The sequence below is a fragment of the Cololabis saira genome, chromosome 9, assembly GCF_033807715.1.
Source record: "Cololabis saira isolate AMF1-May2022 chromosome 9, fColSai1.1, whole genome shotgun sequence".
NCBI classification, from domain to species: domain Eukaryota; kingdom Metazoa; phylum Chordata; class Actinopteri; order Beloniformes; family Belonidae; genus Cololabis; species Cololabis saira.
Window position 1 is genome coordinate 19070500 of NC_084595.1, and position 19265 is coordinate 19089764.

The 19265-nt window shown below is 43.7% G+C and overlaps 1 protein-coding gene across 2 annotated transcripts in view; it reads right to left on the reverse strand.

The window, feature by feature from the left end:
- Positions 1 to 19265, reverse strand: part of rasgef1ba (RasGEF domain family, member 1Ba) — a 146581-nt gene that overhangs the window by 20573 nt on the left and 106743 nt on the right. Inside the window, exons 1-4 of one of the 2 annotated variants that reach the window (XM_061730672.1) lie at positions 5745 to 6017; positions 1311 to 1499; positions 1062 to 1184; positions 108 to 245 (exon numbers count right to left, since the gene is read on the reverse strand). In XM_061730672.1, coding sequence (XP_061586656.1) covers positions 108 to 245; positions 1062 to 1184; positions 1311 to 1493 — 444 coding nt within the window. In that variant the 5' untranslated portion in view covers positions 1494 to 1499; positions 5745 to 6017. Of the gene's footprint in view, positions 1 to 107; positions 246 to 1061; positions 1185 to 1310; positions 1500 to 5744; positions 6018 to 19265 lie in introns of those variants that run through there. The other variant, XM_061730671.1, reaches the window with a different exon arrangement.

The window sequence follows — 19265 nt, forward strand, 5'->3', positions numbered from 1 at the left end:
TGATCAGCAGCTGATCAGCAGACGGGTCTGAGGTAGCCGTCTGCCGTGATCTGGCCGCCACACGCCATGAGCGGGTCACATGACGGAGGACAAGGTGGAGGACTGACCTCGTCTCCGCTGGACAGCCGGTGGGTCAGCTCCTTCAGGCTGCGCATCATCCTCTCGTCCCTGAAGTCGTAGGGGAAGGTCTCCGTCCACTCCGTCAGCAGCTGGAGGATCCTGGGAGTTATCTTCCTGAATCTCAGCTGGAAACACGACACGAGTGAGACGTGAGAGGAAGAAGATGAAGAGGTCGGAGAAGGACTCGGGAGTGAGCTAGTGTTGTTTTTGTCAGCCTCCTTCAGTTTTAGTTTTAGTCTAGTCTTTGGGTCAAGCTATCATTTACGTTTGTATTAGTTTTAGTCACGTTCATTCTCCTTTTAGTCGTGTCAAGTTTCAGTCGACTAAAAGTCTGAGCATTTTAGTCTTATTTTAGTCAGAATTGTCCAGGACCATATTAGTCTAGTTTTAGTCAAAGATTGTATTTAGCCAAACCCATTTTACAATTCAAACAAGGTTCTCTTATTATTATATTATTGTTACCTTATAGACTCAAGAATACATTCATTCCAGATACAGAAGACTCTCATTTGAGTTTACAACATATTTATTTTTCCTCATTTCTCCCCGTCTTTATCTTTTTCGATGACACATTGGGTTTTCTTTTCCACGTCTATGTAGGAAAGTGTATCCAAAGATGGTCTCTTCTTCTTCTCCCAGCCCCAGAGAAGATCCCCGCGTGGCCGGCCATCGGTCCCTTTCTTTATGTAACTTAGTTTTCAGTTAGAACATTTCGTCTCGTTTTGGTCAACGAAAATGAAGACACACTTTAGCAGAGTTTTTATTTTGTAATCTACATTTTAGTCTTGTTTTTATTCGCCTACGATATTGCATTATATATTTAATTATTGTTATCGTCACATGACCAGCATTTTCGTTGCATCTCGTATTTCTCAGCTGACGTTGACGATGATATTTGGTAATAATTTTCATTGAAGAAAGCAACGTCAGTGTGAACGTACCTTGTCAGCCTGAGGGTCGCCGAGCCGCTGCTGCTCCGTGCACAGGTGGCACACTCGGGACATGAGCTCATACGGGTGGATGAAGAGGCGGGAACTGAGCAGGAAGGTGAAGATGTACGTTCTCTGTCCAGATAAAACCACAAAACATGACGGTTAGAGCTCAGAAAGAACAAAAAGTCTCCAAACTTTGCCGAGACGCCAGAGGAGAAGAGAGAGAGAGAGAGAGAGAGAGATGCTGCAGGGACTCACGTCTGGGTAGTAGTCCACAGTGGGGACCAGGTGGCGCACCAGGGCGTCCAGGGACCCGGACGCCAGGCTGCTGTCGTGGTAGAAGAGGCCGGAGAACCCTCCTCCCACGGCCGGGTACACGTCCTCGTTGTTGTTGAAGCCGCCGGCGTGCAGCTGCCCGGAGAACGGCGGTGTCTGCGGCATGTTGACCTGCAACCACAGAGCAGCCGGTGGGTGTCGAACCACAAACGCGGGACCAGGATGTGCAAACGGAGTCGGAATAACTCGCAGACACAAACACGGGAGGAAGCGGCTGGAAGCAGCCGACATCCGCTCCTCTTCCAGATATTTCTGGCTTCATTTGTGTCATCAAGTAGAAGAAAAACATTCATTTAAATCAAGAATCCAGAGTCTAATAATATTTTTCGCTCCGGATATTTCTCTCAGACGGGAGGAAATGTTGTCGGTAGTTGACATTAAACAACATCAAGATAGTCACGTGCTCCAGAGCTGCTGCCCTGTGTGTGTGTGTGTGTGTGTGTGTGTGTGTGTGTGTGTGTGTGTGTGTGTGTGTGTGTGTGTGTGTGTGTGTCTCAGAGCAACGGGGGGGGCATTCACCACGGGGCGCGTGTGATGATCTGAGATCTCGTGTTCCAGTCATTCATTCACGGCTGGCAGCAAGTCACAAACAAACAAACATGATGACGGGTGGAGGCCTGAAGCCACTGCTTGCAACGCTTTTTTTTTTTTTTATACAAACAGACAAACAAAGCAGTACAAAAACAAAACAACAAAATCAATGTTTTTGCTCAGATTTCTTCTTCTATGTGGGCGTGCATGTATGCATGTGTGTGGTGTGTATGAGGATGATGGTTCTCTAGGGTTATTATTATTTTAGGAGAGAGACAGCAGCAAAATAAATAAAATAAATACAAATAATTAATACATAGGATAGATTTAAAAAAATAAATAAGGTAAAATTATAAAGAATAATTAAAAAAATAGATAAATAAATAAGGAAAATGTATAAATAATTACAAAAAAAATAAAATAAAAAGGTGGGAGTCAGTATTAACGCAGTAAGAAATGAGAGAGAAAGGGATGAGGGAGGAGGGAAGAGAAGGGAGAAGAAGGGAGAGAAAGAGACAAAGGGAAAAACAAACAAACAAAAAGTGCTTTCTGAAGACTGACAGGAAGATGAAGTAGTAGAAGAAGAAATGGTCTGAGTCCAGCTTGTATAAGAAAGAAAACAAGAACAGGTGCTTGTGAACTCCTCAGAAACGATTACAGACACAGACACACACACACACGCACACGCACACGCACACACGCACACACACACACACCTCCCTGACAACGTGCCCCCCTGTGGACGCCGGCCAGGCGTGGAAGCCTTTACGGCTGACGCAGTGCGGCGCTGCCGGGGCGGACCGGCCGGTGCCAGGAGGATAAACCGCCCCCCCGGCCCCCCCGGCCCGGGCAGCTCCGATAAATCCAGGTTTTATGTTGCTGCAGGTCCACAGAGACGCTGGTAAACATCAGCTGATCAGCGTTTAGCAGCACCTAAAGGTCCGACCCCCGCACCCCCGAAATGCGCCTCATTTATTCTTGACTAGCACTTCTCAAAGTTCACGCCGGGTCTCGCCGCCCACGCGGGGGTTCACACACGCCGCCGCACGTGTTCACGCGCCAACCAGCTATTATCCAGCCAGGCGAGCGGGGCCATTTCCATGAGAAAGGAGAGCACAGGGGCCCCTGCATCTGCTCCACCATGTGCCCACCACCACCACCACCACCACACCCACAGATGGAGATCAACAGTTTTCACCTGGTGTGATGAAACGCATCTCTGCCGTTTCTTACGTTTCAGTGTGTTCACCGAGCAGTCCTTGACACACGACCCATCGATCCTCTTCCTGGTCTCGTGAGCAGGAAAATAACTATTACTAAAGCACACATAACCCCTTTCCACCAAACCAGTTCCAGGGCTGGTTCTGGGCCGGTGCTGGTGCTGGTTTCACGACTCCTTCAACTAGGAACCAGCCCTGGAACCGGTTTGGTGGAAAAAGGGTAACATTTTAAACTGACCCATAACTAACGGAAACATTGGTATTTGTGGAGTAAGATCATCATCAATGACACAGCAGCCTTCACGGTAATCCCCAGAACCCCCCGGGGAGGCTCCCACGCAGCGACACCTGAGACGCTGTGATTTACATTCAGCCTCCAGGTGTTGTGCACCGCGGTGGCGGTGGGTGAAGGGACCACATGTCGGGTCCACGGGCCTGAGCCAAAACAAACAAACCCTGGCTGCTAACCAGGTGGCAGCTGAGGGAAACACCAAAAACATGGGGCGGATGGCTCCCAGCATGCATTTCTTCCCTCTGACCAAACTCAAACCTTAAACTGAACGCGCCTTCGAACCCGTCAACGACACAACCGTGCAGGTAATTCTGTCTCCACACGTACGGGCAGTGCCGCTCCACAGAGGGACAATCACCCCTTTTTCACCAAAGCGGTTCCAGGGCTGGTTCTGGTTCTGGACCAGTGCTGAGTTTGGAACCGGGCTTTCTGTTCCCACTAAGAACTGGCTCCGGGCTCCTGGCTCCGGGCCAGAAAAAGCGGTTCCAAGGTAGCACCAACTCTTTGCTGGGCTAGAGGAAAGAACCGCTAAACGTAAGCGGAGGGGGCGGAGTTATTAAGACCAACGGCAATAGCAAGACTGGGAGACGGAGACATTTTCAAACTGGATGCAGCAAAGCAGCAGTGGTCTGAGGAGGAGACAACCTGTCTTTTAGAGATGTGTCCACGGAGGAGCTACGTGGACCAAGTCTGTATTAGAGCAAATACCTTGTTGTTGCTTCAACTTTCTCGCCAACGCAAACGCAGCAACGTAACTGACGTTTACGGTGACATAATGACGTGGCTCCCCTTAGCACCCAAGCTGTGGAAAAGCAAACCGGTTCTCAGCTGCTTCCCAAGTTGAACGAGTTGTAAACCAGAACCAGCCTTGGAACCGGTTTGGTGGAAAAGGGGTAAATGATGGAGTGCCTGGTCTCTCATTAGCTCAAACACAGGTCTCTCAGGTCTTCCCAGCCACTGATGAGTACAGAGGTCAAAGCACTAAACCTCTGATTCGTCAGGTGGTTCGATCTCTTTTCCAGTCTTTAAGTAAATAACAACTGAAAGTAGCAGAAATGAAATTAGTACAAAAGGTGTTGCCAAGGTTACTCCACTAAACTGGACCTGGACACGATGGCGTGGCAGTCGGGGAATGTGTCGCAGGGACTCTGAAGGACGGTCAGTAAATCACCAGCTCATCCTCCGCTGCACGAGGAATGTCACTCATCCGCGGCCTGAGGAAACGAGGCTGGCGAGGCCACGGCGGAGCAGAGGAACGGGTCACCTTAGATCCACTAACAAGGATTTGTAGATTGTACCTTAAAACCTCTCTTTTGTCTTGATTTGGAGAAACAGCCAAGAAGAAGCAGGTGACTCCACCGATCCTGCTGCAGAACCAAGTTAACTGTTAAGAACAGAGGTCACTCGCTCACCCAACCGCTCTCCCACCTTCCCTCAGATACACTATCACCAGCGACGAGGGCAGTTAGAGGTCGGTGTTAAAAATCACAGCCTCTTACGACCTCCGTCACCTGGCATCAGCAGCCGTCCCTGGAGTCCACAACAGGATTCAACAAGCTGAATCCGTTACACGTTGTTGCTCCTCCATCATATTTAATCCAAAAACGTCCTCTACGTGAAACCAAGAAAACTTGGATGACCAAGAAACTACGCCAGCAAGTCTCATGGCAGCAACAGTCCTCAGGTGGTGGTGCTCCGGGTTTAGGAGTCAGAATCATCATCATGACTCTGGTTCCATCTGGATCCTTTCTTTTGCAAACAAAAGCAACAATCGCTCATCCAACTGTTTCCAGAGGAGGAGGAAACCCAGTCAGAGTTTGACCTGTCAGCCCAAATCCAGCCTCTAATAATCAGCAGGGGGAACCCGCAGCGAGGTCTGGAGAAGGGATGCAGGATTAACTTCACTGATCGCCCAGGGGGGGAAGGAGAGACCGAGGAGGGGGAATCCTCTTAGCCAGAAGGTAGTAGGGTTAAAAATAGTCCGCCATCGACACCGATTTCTAAAATCCGATCTCTGCAGAGCATCTTTGAGAGGCAGACGGAGAAAACGAAGACAAACACCAGCGAATGTGAGAATTGTTAGTAAATCTAGATCCAGCAAATAAAAAGAACCATCACACCGGCATGGAGGTGCACTAAACCCCCCAAATCCAGTCTTAATATGAGCAATCAGATAGGAAAACAGAAATAGCAGACGGAATGAATAAGAGCGCACCGTGCGCTCTTCCCGGCACCTGCGCGCATCTTGCGCGCAACACTCCTGTAAAAGGATTTAAGAGACAAAACCATCCCGACATAATCAGCATTGCTCACCTCTCGATCAGGAACCCTGGTGAGAATCCTTTAGTGTCTTTTCCGCCAGAAAACAAGCAGAAGCTGCTTTTTCCACAGTCGAGACTGAATAACCCGAGACGGACGGCTGTGCCTGCGGCCGCGCTCACGCTCGCAGCATCATTCACATGCAAATCCAAAAATAAAGATAGGCAAACTTGTATTCCCAGTTAGTTAGTTTGTCCTGCTGCAGCGACGGGAGCGAGCTTGTATGTGGATCAGGGTGATCAGGGTGCGCGAAGCTGCCGCGGCTCCGTCTTCTCCTGGATGTGCGGCCGCGGAGCCGCGCGCCGCCTCAAGACTGCGCTCCGGTCCAATCAGCGCGCTCCCGCCCCCCCAAACCCCGCCCTGCTCTTTACATTTCATTTCTCTTTCACTTTCTCCAACCTGCGGTCTCCACCCGCATCGTGACCCCCCCCCCCCCCCCCCCCCCCCCCCCCCCCCAAACAAGTTTCACTTCTGTTTTTACCGGAATTGTTGATTAAAAAACTCCAGGAGCATCTGACTCTTACGACGGATTAGGGCCAAACAAAAAAACAAAAAAAGGAAATTACGAGAATAAAGTCATAATGTAATGAGAATAAAGTCGTAAAATTATGAGAATAAAGTCATAATATTACGAGAATAAAGTCGTAATATTACGAGAATAAAGTTGTAATATATTATAAATATATAAATATAACTTCACAAGATGCTCAATATTCTTCATTTTAACACAGGGAGAAGACTGCTCTTCCTGTTAGAGTTCTCATAAATTACCACTTTATTTTCATAATATTATGACTTATATTCTCATAAATTACCACTTTATTCATTACGACTTTATTCTCTTAATGTCACAACTTTATTCTCGGAATTTTACGACTTTATTCTCGTAATATTACGACTTTATTCTCATAATATTACGACTTTATTCTAATAATATAACGACTTTATTCTATTACGACTTTATTCTTGCAACATTACGACTTTATTCTCGTAATTTTACGACTTTATTCTAGTAATATTACGACTTTATTCTCATAATATTACGACTTTATTCTATTACGACTTTATTCTCACAACATTACGACTTTATTCTCATTATTTTACGACTTTATTCTCATTATATTATGACTTTATTCTCGTAATTTCCAATTTTTTTTTGTCTTAGTTTGGCCCTAATACTCCGTCGTAGACTCCAACACACGACCGTGTGGGAGGATTTTCCTCTGTGCGTATTTTAACAGGTTCTTTGTGTAGATCAATTAGCCGTTTAAGGGTTGAATGTTGAATTTATGTTTACTTTATACAACTTGGATCATTTTAAGACCCACTTGAGCGACATATAAACAAGATAATGATAATCAAATGTGGTTCACTGAAGTCACTTTAATTCCCATAATGGGATGAAATACAAAAAGTCAACAGAAGGTGTTTTTCTGACCACTGGAAACTTTCAATATCAATAAAGCTGGTGGAGGGAATTCCCCCCCTCATCCCCCATGGAAACCACAGCAGAGACAGGCAATGTGACATTTCTGTAATATCAGACAATACGTGCAATATTGAGATTATATTTCTGCCTTCATTTGCTAAAAACTGGGACCCGATCAAGTGATCAATCTTTCCAGCATCCGGTTTGGGCCAACCGGGAAATAGGAGAAGGTGCCGTTCCCTAAACGACCATCAGGGCCCGTCTCCGAAAGCGAGTCATTGACCTCCAGGTTAAAATGTCCAACTTTTCACCAGAAATACTCATATTTACAGTCTGGTACTAAAAACTGTGTTAAGCCTGGGATATACTTGCAGTTCAGAACGCGTACGCATCATGGCCGCCACGCATATCCTGCGTTCATTTGACGTGTCGACGTGCACATTCTCAAAAAGACATTGAACGCGTACGTGACCTGCAGTTCTCGCTGTGGCCGCGAGTGGCGCTGGTCCCGGTCTGATACCAGCTGGTCCCGGTCTGATACCAGCTGGTCCCGGTCAGATACCGGCTGGTCCCGGTCAGATACCAGCTGGTCCCGGTCTGATACCAGCTGGTCGCCTACATCATCCAATGGTGTCATGTAAACTTGTTTGTTGTTCTAATCTGCTACTGCTACTACCGCTACTACTAAATATTTAAAATCTTTTCCAACTGTTGCTCTGCTTACTGCCCCCAATCGGTCACCGCCGGTACGACGCGCTCTCCTCGCCTACTACGCGAGTGACTTTGTGGTTGGTGGTGCACGCGAACGGACGTGAACGGACGTGAGCGGACGCGAACGGACGCACCAACAGCAAGTATATCCCAGGCTTTAGTCTCCGTGACCTGGAATTTAGTTTTTAGTTTCTGTTGGTAACACATTAGCTAAAATGGCTAACCGGGCTTTCCAGACCCGTTTCATCTTGACTGTGACACAGCACAGCGTGCTACGACAAAAAAGGGGGGCCTTCAAAACCTCTCTTCAGAAAACCTATTAGTGACAGAGGGATTTTTCCAGTTCTTCTTACACAGTCAATGAATCTGCACATCTAAGTCACAGTATCAAACTCACGGGGCTTAAAGCGGTCCAAAAGAAAACGTAGAACACTCGCAGCTCAGCAGGTCAAACTTTGTGTCTGTGGTTTTACGAAATAAGGATTTACTATTATCTTGCCTCTTTGACAGAACAGTTCACAAAACCTCTTGTTCTGACTCATTTAGTTCCTCAAACCTGCGCTGATCTTCAGTTTGTTGACATGATACAACAAGACGGCCGTCTCCAAGCAGCGAGGGATAAAAAAGGCAACCGTATTTTGTAGGGTATAATGGAAAACATTGGCTCATGCTGAATTAGGCTAAAAACACCAGATTTCTAGGAAGAAAAAGAATGAGTAAATTAAGTAAATATGGGAACCGGAGTCATCGGGCTCCACGAGCCTCCTCACCGGCTCTGTTGGACTTTCCTCTCAATGAACAGCATTTATGCCACCTTGATTTCACGCCGCAAATCTAGTGGTGGGATTGTTGTTTTTCTTTCTCCATCATTGAAACCTGATTATAGGTAGAATTGGAATAAAAGAACGAGGAAATGGGTGTAGAATTAAGTCTTATTTACGTAAAAAAGGGAATAATTTGTCCAGAATTCACACAGTTTAACATTCTCTCTAAAAATGTGCAAATGTATTATATTGTGCCGTTTTTAGAGATGAACTGCACTGCTATTTAATTCAATCACACACAAACCAAATAAGACATATTTGGAGAAATTTAAGCGTTTATCTGACTTTCTCTGCATTTTCCAGCAGGGTTAATAAGCTGTGGGAAATTAATGGCAAATCATCCTAAATCTCATTAAAATGCAGCGGTATTACGTAATCTGGGTTTAGCTCAGATTAATGTATATGCACTAATCTGGCTACGCGGATTAGTTTTGTAGCCACTGTGTTGGACATAATGGCAGAAACGCTCCACAATGGTCTCACATGAGCGGGATTTTCATTTCCAGCGGACGTTAAAGGCGTAATCCGTCTACATCAATGTTACAGACGATTTAACGCTTCGGCTGTGCTGAGTTTAACTGCAGGGACTGCGATCGGGGGTTAAAGAAAATAATTCTCTGCTGCTTCTGTTGGGAACTATTTTCTGTGGCGGAGGGAATTACAGGTGGCGCTCTGTGAGAAGGATCGTGTTTGTGGATTTGAGGATAATAAATGTGACTGGTGAGCGACTGTCCAGTGGATGCAGCCCTCAGGTACCTGTTAAAGGACTCTTGTGTTTGTTGTTTCATGTATCACCGGTGAGAGCACCGACTGAAGCGGTCGGGCTTTTGCATTTCAAAGCCTGGAGGAAGCACAGTTTCTACATTTCGGCGTGCTCATACCCCCCCGCCCCCCCCGGGGCAGCCCGTGAATGGCCGACCGACAGACGTTCAGCTCGTCTATTCAGGTGTTAATCAGCACGGCAGCAGCTACGACCTGGGGGCCTGGCGGACAGGACCCCCGGGAGGGCCCGTTACCTGCACCATGGAGGTATCCATCTGCACCAGCTGATCGTAGATACTCAAGTCTCACATCCAGTACACAAAAAGAGATGAAACCACACGACTCTCACGGATGAAACGATGCAAAGGCCTAAAAGAAGTTAAGAAAAGTTCACTTTGTTACGTAACAAAATGTAGTTAAGATGGTCTTTGTGTGAGAACCTTCCTGAAAGTCTCAGATTATCCATAAATAAAAATGATATACTGACGATACTGTCCTGTACCTTCTGACTAACATGTCCCATAACAACATGTCCCACAATGCATCTTGGTTTCAGGACTAGAAATTAAGCTGCTTCCTACAAGTCTTCTCATGCATATGCGACCAAAACGAAAAGAGACGTTTATGAAGAAGTTCATATTGTTCTTCATACGAAGGTCTGTTACATAACATAACGGCTCCGACGTCCTGCGTGAGAATACCCGTGTTCACTAGTGATGTGCAGATCAATACTGAACTATCAATACTTCCGATACCAGATCTGTTTGCTCTAAAATCGATTCTCAAATGAAAATATCAATACTTTTGATACTTAAATCATTTGTGGTGATTTATATCGTTAACAGGAATACGGTGGAAAGTAACTAAACTATTCAGATTTTGTCTAAATGACACGCTGCTGGCAGGAACTGCTTTTTACCATTTTCATTTTTATAGTAGTTCTTATTTCTGTTTATTATTCTCTAATTTATTTTAATGGTTTTAATTATTTTACTTAGGCTCTTTTAGTGATGGAAACACCTTTTTCAAACACTCTGGTTTTTCTGTTGTTGTAACAGCTCTGCTGTATTGTGAATGAGGCCGCTACCTCAGTATGCTTATATAATATATATATTATATAATATATAATTATACTTTTGACATTAAAATAAATAGCTAAATAAGTGACTCTGATGTCTTGTATTCTAAACTACCTAAAATACACCAGTTTTTTTTTAGAATTACCGGGCACTTTAGGTGTATTTTCATTGATCGTATCAATTTTACTAGATATCGGATCGGAAAGGAAATCGGTGGTATTGAACATCACTGGTGTTCACAACACTACAAGTGTTAAACACCCAACAGCCAATCACAGCAGTCGCCGTGATGCGAGAGCACACACTCGGCCACGTTGCCCTTCGGGGAGAGCAGCGCTGCAGCAGCGGCCTCGGTCTCCCTGGTCACGCCGGTCACACTTCAACCTGCGCTCTCGCTCTTCCTCTCTGCAACTAGAAGTACATCTGATATCCAGATCTAATGCGCCGTCTACACTTCAGATGTACCACCACAGAGCTGAGGGAGGAAATGGGATTATTCATCTGTTTACTAACTCTGACAACCTGAGAAACGAGTCACTTAATGTCATATTTATGTCATAACAACCCGTGGAGACCTCTGAGCCCTCCCATATACCCAACCAGTGAAACAATATGTATTTCAATATGTAATAAACATTTTAAATAAAAATAAACTATTTCCTGATTTGCAGATGGATAAAGGAAAATAGATTTGTAGTACTGACCCTTCGCTGTATCAGCTAAAAGTCCCTCGTCGTCATAATGACACTTCTAGCTTTCTGTGGGAAACAAACAGTCTGAAAATATCTCTTGCTCTATAAAAAGGACACTAGGTATTTCCATGACATTTGTTAGAATCAACTGACACCAAAAATCCCCCGGAGAGACGTGACTGGAGTGAAGAAACGCTTCAATTCCTCTTTTCTTTTTAAAAAAAAAACGATGACTCGCCACAACCGCTCTCAGAAGCTGCTGTCAGACACGAGTTACGTCACATCAATGGATACTTAACTGAACATATGAACGTGTTATCAGAGGGGTTCAAACGACGACACCCCAAATTAACTAAAGTCTAGACTTTGACAGGTTTTTTTAAATCTTTTTTTCCTTGGTTGAGAAAATATTAGGTAAAAACAAATGTTTTGGACCCTGGATAACACGGTAACGGGGAGAAATGGGTCGAGATCAGTGCAACGCCGGCTTTTCTGCTGCCCTAAAAAAAAAAATTTTTAATGCAGATTTAAGGTGACAATTTAGCATGGATTGAGAGAAACGAACCTTCAGTCAGGTTTTAAGAGAATACAAAGACACTTTAATAAAACCCTAAAACCCAACTGAGAACATTACGATAGGACCCAACCCGCTGCTCACAGCAGAGTGACTTATGCTTAGGGTGAAATAAAACATGTAAAACTGAAGAAGAAGAAAAAAGAAGGTAGGAATTCAAACTGCACAGGAATTATTGTATTAAAAAAATCTGGTGTCTTAATGTCAGAATCTTCTGGTGATAGTAGTTGGATCAGTCGGCGCTTCTGGTTTAGTCCTGCCGCCTGCACAAGTGCATCCTGGGGGTTTTGTCAGATCACCGAGGAACTCCAGAACTCTGATCTCATGCTCCATTCATGCTTTCTCCCTCCTCTCCTCCCTCTCCAACCACTGGATAACGGTATCATGGTGTTGACGGGCATGCTCCTGGTTATGATTGATCAACTGCAGAAACAAGCAGCACATCTCTGACATCACTTGCTCGAAGGAGGTGTTGGGCCCTTCAGCTGGGGTCGCTGGGGCAGGAGAGGCACTGGGCTGAATGCCAAGAGAAGGGGCGGCTGGAGGTGTTGAAGTCATAAAAAAAGGAGCGTTTAAAGTGTTTTCCCCAGGTGCACCGGTTACAAGGGGCAAAAACTGGAAATTAGACACATTTTCAACCCTCTAAAAGCAAATCAAACCCCCAAAATAAAATAAAATATCACATACTTTTTAATTATCATTTTTAAATAATTTCCAGGCTTCATTATTTTACATTTTTTATTTTTAAATCGTCAGTACTCGTAAATCATTGTTATACTCTTATTTTGAAAACCGGAAGTTGGCCTCGCGTCGTAATCAGGTATTTCCCATTAATATCAGGATAAGTAAACACTCTAAATAGGTGCGGCTGCTTTAATTGCACAAACAGAGATGGCTTTTGTAACTGGAGTTGAGAACACATTCAACATTTGTAAACCTTACACGGACCCAAAACAAAAGCAGGTGCTGTAATGTAAACGGGTCGGTGACGTCACCAGGTGGATCAGCCCCTCCCCTGCATGATTTAATACATTTCAACCATTTACTAGTTTTTAATAGCTGCTTGCAATTTCATTTCATTAACCGGAATGTTATCAATTTAATTTTGTTTTAAATTTGTGTCTGAATAGTTTTAAACTTTTGGACACATACTATTACTAGTTCTGTAGCATTCAGGTCCACTATGAGCGTTCAGTACTCATTAAAGCCTCATTTAAAAGCCCAGAGGCATCAAAAGGCCTTAAAAGATGACAGTAAAGCAGATGATTAATTTCCTTGGTGAAGAAAACGCCTTTCACGACATCAACAGAGGTCAAGAATGCTCTGGCGAAGGTTTCGCCGTCAACTCCTACAACCGGTACAAACTACCGCTAACATTCAAGAAGAAGGAAACGTATAAAAAGACAACCAATATGAAACCAAGATGAACTCAAGTCACAGTTCAATTCAGTTTTATTTAGATGGCGTCTATTACAGCACAAGTTGTTGTCTCAATAATAACATCAACTTAAACAGTGGCAGGTAAGAACTCCCCCTTGATCATGGTGTATTGTTTATAAATGATATTGTGGATGAGGATGAGAAACTTCAATCAATTGATCTCTGCCATTGGAAGGGATTGTAAATAAAAGATTGATAGTGGGATGACAAAGTTATTAGTTTGCCAGCCTTTTATAAGAAATATAAGATGGTTAAAAGGAAACAAAATAAATGGAATTATTTATAAATGTCATTTAACCTCTAGATCTCTAGTGGTTACACCTTATAGTACTTGATTTTCCTATCCCATGGGAACAAGTATTTAAGTTAATGTTCAAAACAACTGTAGACACATTTTTAAGATTCTTTCAGTTAAAGACTACATTTTTGTGTCTACTAGGAAAATGCTTCAGATTTGGGGTATTGTTGAGTGAGATGAGTGTCGTTGTTGTTTAATGGAATCCGAATCAACATCTTTTTTGGTACTCTGTCTCTGCCTTCTGGAGGGAGGTTCAAAGGATGTGTGCTGATTTCTTCTCTGTTATAATGGGTCATGTTACAGAGACAAGCAATTATATTAGTCATTTAATTATTCTGTTGTGAAAGATTTATTTTTAAAACCGTCAATGCTGATTCTTGGAATATCAATCATTTTAGGATTCTTATTAAACCTCACTTTGTTTAGGAAGGTTATATTGCTAATGGGTGATGTTGGATTGTATTTGGAAAGGTGGGAAAGGTTTATTGAAGTGGATGGTTGGCATTTAACTTAAAAAAAAAAGAAAATTAAAAGCAGAATTTGATTATGTTTGTTTTTCTTATTATTACTTTATAGGTTGTTAAGTTTACTGATATACTGTATGTTTTATGTTGTAATGATGTCTAGTGTGTGTTTATGTTCACTGGTGCTTCATGTTATGTTGCTTTTGTTGAAAAAGATGTCCCCTTTAGGAGTGAAGACACCTTGAGCAGGACCTGGATGGGTAAAGGGGGACCAGAAAGATGGGACAGATATATCCAACAGGGACAAACTATCAAAACACTGCTGTAGAAGAACAACCCGTGTTAGTGAAACAACGCCATCACGTGTACTGGCAAACTCCTCGTGCATGTGAATTAAACAGTGGCTGGCACCGTGGGCTGGGATGTGTAACCTCAGTTGATGAAGCCGATGCCACAGACACGTGCTGAACAACAGCCAACTGGAAACAACAAGCCAGAGGAAGAAGCTCCTGAGGAGTCTGGGAGGTGTTAACGGTTCTCTGGATGTCTGCTGAGGCCGTTAAGGCCCGTAATGTCCCCCTCTGTTTCCCTTCAAGTCTTTCATACACAAACAGAGCCGTTGGAGGTGGGGGGGGGGGGGGCGGGGGGGCTAAAGGGAGGTTTTAATCATTTTACTAAATGCACTCACTTATCTGTGAAGGTTTAACTGCTTGATTCTCACGGGCAGCGAAATGGATCAGAACCGGAGTTTGTTCTATCGGTATGTGGTGGTCAGCCCCGATTACGTCTGTTACAAGAAATAAATAAATAAAGCCGAGTTAGCTTGATTCTGAAAGGTTTGTTTCATTTCTAAATAACAGAAAAGCCCGACTTGACTTCAGAAACCGAATCCAAAGGAGCAAAATTCTGACAGTTTCCCAGCGTGACCCGACAAAGAGGAAGGAGGAAAAGGCGGCGGGAGTTCTCTGGAGGAAGGTACAGGGGAAATAAAATTTAAAAAAAAAGAACTTGAAAAAGAAAATCCCCTTGTTCTTCTGGAGTAGATCGATTCTCAGAAAGAAAAGGTCAGACCACACAGCCGCTATTTCACCACCTTTCAAGGAACCAAAAACTGAACCAGGAAGCCGTTGAGTTTTGGTGCATCATCAGTTCTGTGGCTCCCTTCGCTCTCCAGAGTGCCAGCGACGGCTCAGACTGATGGCTGTCACTCACTCTTCTCACTTAGAGACCATCAGCGGGTTTATACTCCAACCTGCATCCTTTTCAGGGGATTGTTTTGGTGTCAAGGATGGGACCTAGACCCCGGCTCTGGTGCCTTCATCGGCCCTGTCAACGGCACCGTCACAGCTGCTTGGTGTCACTCATTCGGTTCTTGACCAGACCGCTTTAAACTCTTGACAGTGGAGCGAATGTTGTTTTAGCATCGGCACAGGAACAAGATCAACCATCCTTGAAAACATTATTTTAGTGGAACCAGCATGAAAAGGGTCTGATTTTGCTGTTCCACTTCACAGAGTTCCCTCGTTTGTGAATTGTGACCTCCATTACGTAAGAGTGATGTTAAAGACGGAGGAGATGTGACCCCGACGGGTCAAAAGCAACCCAGGTCTGACGTGAAGAAATCTAATTCTGTCTATTTATTTTTGATATTTATGTTTAATTTATGTAGAGGTAACAAAGGGGCAGGGTTAAATAAGTTTTACTTCTACCTGCTCCTTTTCGGACACTGTTTTTTTTCCCTGTTTGTATTACGTTTTTATTGTTGTTGCTTTTTTTTGTATGTTTTGAATTTGTTTTAAAATGTTTTTTTTTTTCCTTATGTGTTTGAAATAAACAATTCAATCAATCAATCAATCAATCAATCAATCAATCACTTGAGCTGTTAAAGAGTTAAAAAGATAGGATGTTGGTCACCTTTCCCTGCGGTGCAAACACAGCCTCGTTGACAGATCAGGTGGGACATTTCGAGATGCTCAACGATCTGCATCTGTGTTTACAGTTTGTTGTATCAGAAACACCATTTAACAGTTTTAAAACTTAAATTATTCCAAAAAAGGTTTTGGTTTTTGTGAAGAACTTATATATTTCTAATTCTGTCCTAAGACAGTGTTGCAAGGACTCGGCGCCTCGGTTCCGCCGTTTACTCTCCTTCTCTTGAGCCCACTTCAGGTAAATATAAGTCCAGAAGAGGTTTTAATGAGCAATGTTTCATCAGTCCAACTTTGTTTTTATAAATCAGTTATTCTGTTTCAACTTCGGGCAACTTCGCGACGCAGATTATTGCAGATTAAAATCCCGGAGCTGCAGGCGACCGCTCACACTGACGACGTGCCACCTGATCTCCTGCTCCTCGCCCGCTCTTCCTCCCCTGTTGATTTCACATACCCCTTTTCCACCAAACCAGTTCCAGGGCTGGTTCTGGGCCAGTGCTGGTGCTGGTTCACAACACATTCAACTTGGGAACCAGCTGAGAACCGGTTTGGTTTTCCACAGCTCGGGTACTAAGGGGAGCCACGCCATTACGTCGCTGCAAACGTCAGTTACATCTCTGCGTTTGCGTGAAAGTTGAAGTAACAACAACGTATTTGCTCTAATAGGACTTGGTCCACGTAGCTCCTCCGTGGATCTCTAAAAGACAGGTTGTCTCCTCCTCAGACCACTGCTGCTTTGATGCATCCAGATTAATTCTTGTTTGAAAATGTCTCCGTCTCCCAGTCTTGCTATTGCCGTTGGTCTTAATAACTCCGGCCCCTCCGCTTACATAAGTGGTTCTTTCCTCTAGTCTAGTCCAGCAACGAGTTGCTACTACCTTGGAACCGGGTTTTCTGACCTGGAGCCAGTTCTTTGTCAGTGGAAACAGAAAGCCCGGTTCCAAACTCAGCACTGGTCCAGAACCAGCCCGGGAACCGGTTTGGTGGAAAAGGAGTATTTTTGAGAGAGCTTAATGCTCTGGAGCTGCAGGATAAGATGAAGATTGCTGCACGAAAGCAGAACAGTTATCTCTCTATCACACACACTCACACCAGCGATGAGCCTGACACAGTATAGTTAATTACAGAGGAAGAGGGGAGCCCCCCCCCCCCTGTCCAAAGTATCCAAAACACACAACTGAGAAGCTGTTCAACCAGCCTGTGATCTACCGTACATTTTTCTGAATCTGTCTGCTCCAACTAGAAACCTCCACCACATCGGACTGACGGGTGCTTTTGGGCTTCCAGCCTTTAAATATTGCAGAAGCTTTCTTTTTTAACCCACAGAAATAATCACAGGTCACACCACCACTGAGTTACATGAACACTGTGATAACATCTTCAGCATCGCTACACATCTGACCCCTTGGCAACCCGAGGCATGTCAACAAAGAGAGACTCCAATCAGTTTTGCGTGTGTGCAAAGTGGGAGCCGCTCGACTGAGATCCATCTCTCAGGTTACCAACAAGTACCCTTCAAGCTGCAGGTACGGCACCTCGTATCGACCTCCGTCAGTAATATGAGCTACTACACACGTCTCTAAATACCTCCACTCCGAAACCGAAGACCTGGGAGAACGTGTTTCACAGGAGCCGTCACCACGGACGGCAGCAGATGCTGCTCCACTCGGTGCTCGTGGGAGGCAGCTAGTACAGCTGTCAGCAAAACAACACACAGCACCGGTTAAGAGCTCGGACACACTGGTGCTTTATCGACTTTAAAATAAGAGTGACTCTGCACTGATAGGTCTGAACTACGAGCTACAGCCAGCTGTCAACACGTTTGGAACAATGTGAAAAGACTGATAATGCTGAAGTCTTTTTCAAGCTATATTCAAGTTAAATAAGCTCCGTTTTGTATCTTGACATTGTGTAATAGTGTTAATATGCCGCTGGCAGTTTCTACATTTCTAAAGATGTATATTGAGGATCTTAAAAACTAAAGCTAAGCCTGCCAGCATGCATGTGTTATTACCATGTGATCCGTGAAACTAGACAGTTAAGCATTGGTACCTACTAAGCACTGGTGTATGTTAGAAACAGTCAAGCTGCAAGTACCGTTATAAAAGGGTGTTTTGTTTAAAAACAGAATAAAAAGGTATCTTGGTTAAAAGCAGAAGAAATAGGTAAAATGTATAAAAAAACATGTAATTCATATATTGTGAGATGTCATGTAAAAGGGATAATTGTATAGAAATGAAGTCAATTTATTAGCTATGCTGCAATTTGAAAATACATGTGATTGTTAGGGGTGTCAAATTAGCACGTTAATTGCGATGAATTAATTACAGACATATTTAGCGCGTTATATTTTTTAATCGCTTAATCTATTTTTTAATCTTTAACTTTACTTTTTCTGTTTGTTAGTTGCCTTTATTTTTAAATCTGTGTTTGGCGATTGTTCTTGTAAAGTTGACGTGAATGGCTAGGACTGCATCTGTTCAATCTGTTAAAATAATAAATTAATGATTTCATAAAGCGTTTTTTGTTGTTATATAATCAATATTTTATTCCAATGTATTTAATTTATTCCAAAATTATTGATTAATGTAATCAAGTCAAAGGAAAACACCTCAAGTTGAGGGCTTTTCTCAGCAATTTTTAGGCAAGATTAAAAAAAGATTAATTACAGATCTTAATTAATTAATCTCTAAATTTTTCTAAATCACTTGACAGCACTAGTGATCGTATTAATAAATATGGCCGAAGCGCGGCTTTGAGGAACTTCACCAGTCTTCCGTCTCTTCATTCCCCGGTATTTTACAGGAACATTAAATCTGCTCAACAGACTCAGATCCTGGGTGTGTTACAGCAGCAGCAGGCGTGAGCATTACTGCGGTATGCTGCCCCTTGTGGTCAGAAGTGGTGTTGTTACATAACGTGGCTTTAAATTTGAAAAAGCTTTTCCTCTGTTGAGCTCTGCTGCATTTTTCCATTGCTTTGTCAACTTCATTTTCACATATAAAAAGTTAATGTCAATGACCTATAAAGTTTTCTGTAGACTCAACATATCTAGTGAATGTGGTGCTTCCTGTTGGGATGCAGCTGGAATGGTTGTTGGAGTTGTTTTATACACAAAGCGACATCTCAAGGGTCCATCTTTCTAACAAACTCCGCACCACCAGTGTTTGGTGCACTTTACAACCAGGCCTGCTCTCAGTAGCCAACGGACAATAACTTGTGCAATAATATAAGATGTGCAATATCATATGTGCAATATCTGCCTGTCTAACTCACACACACACTCTACCTGCTTTTTTTTTTGCACTGTT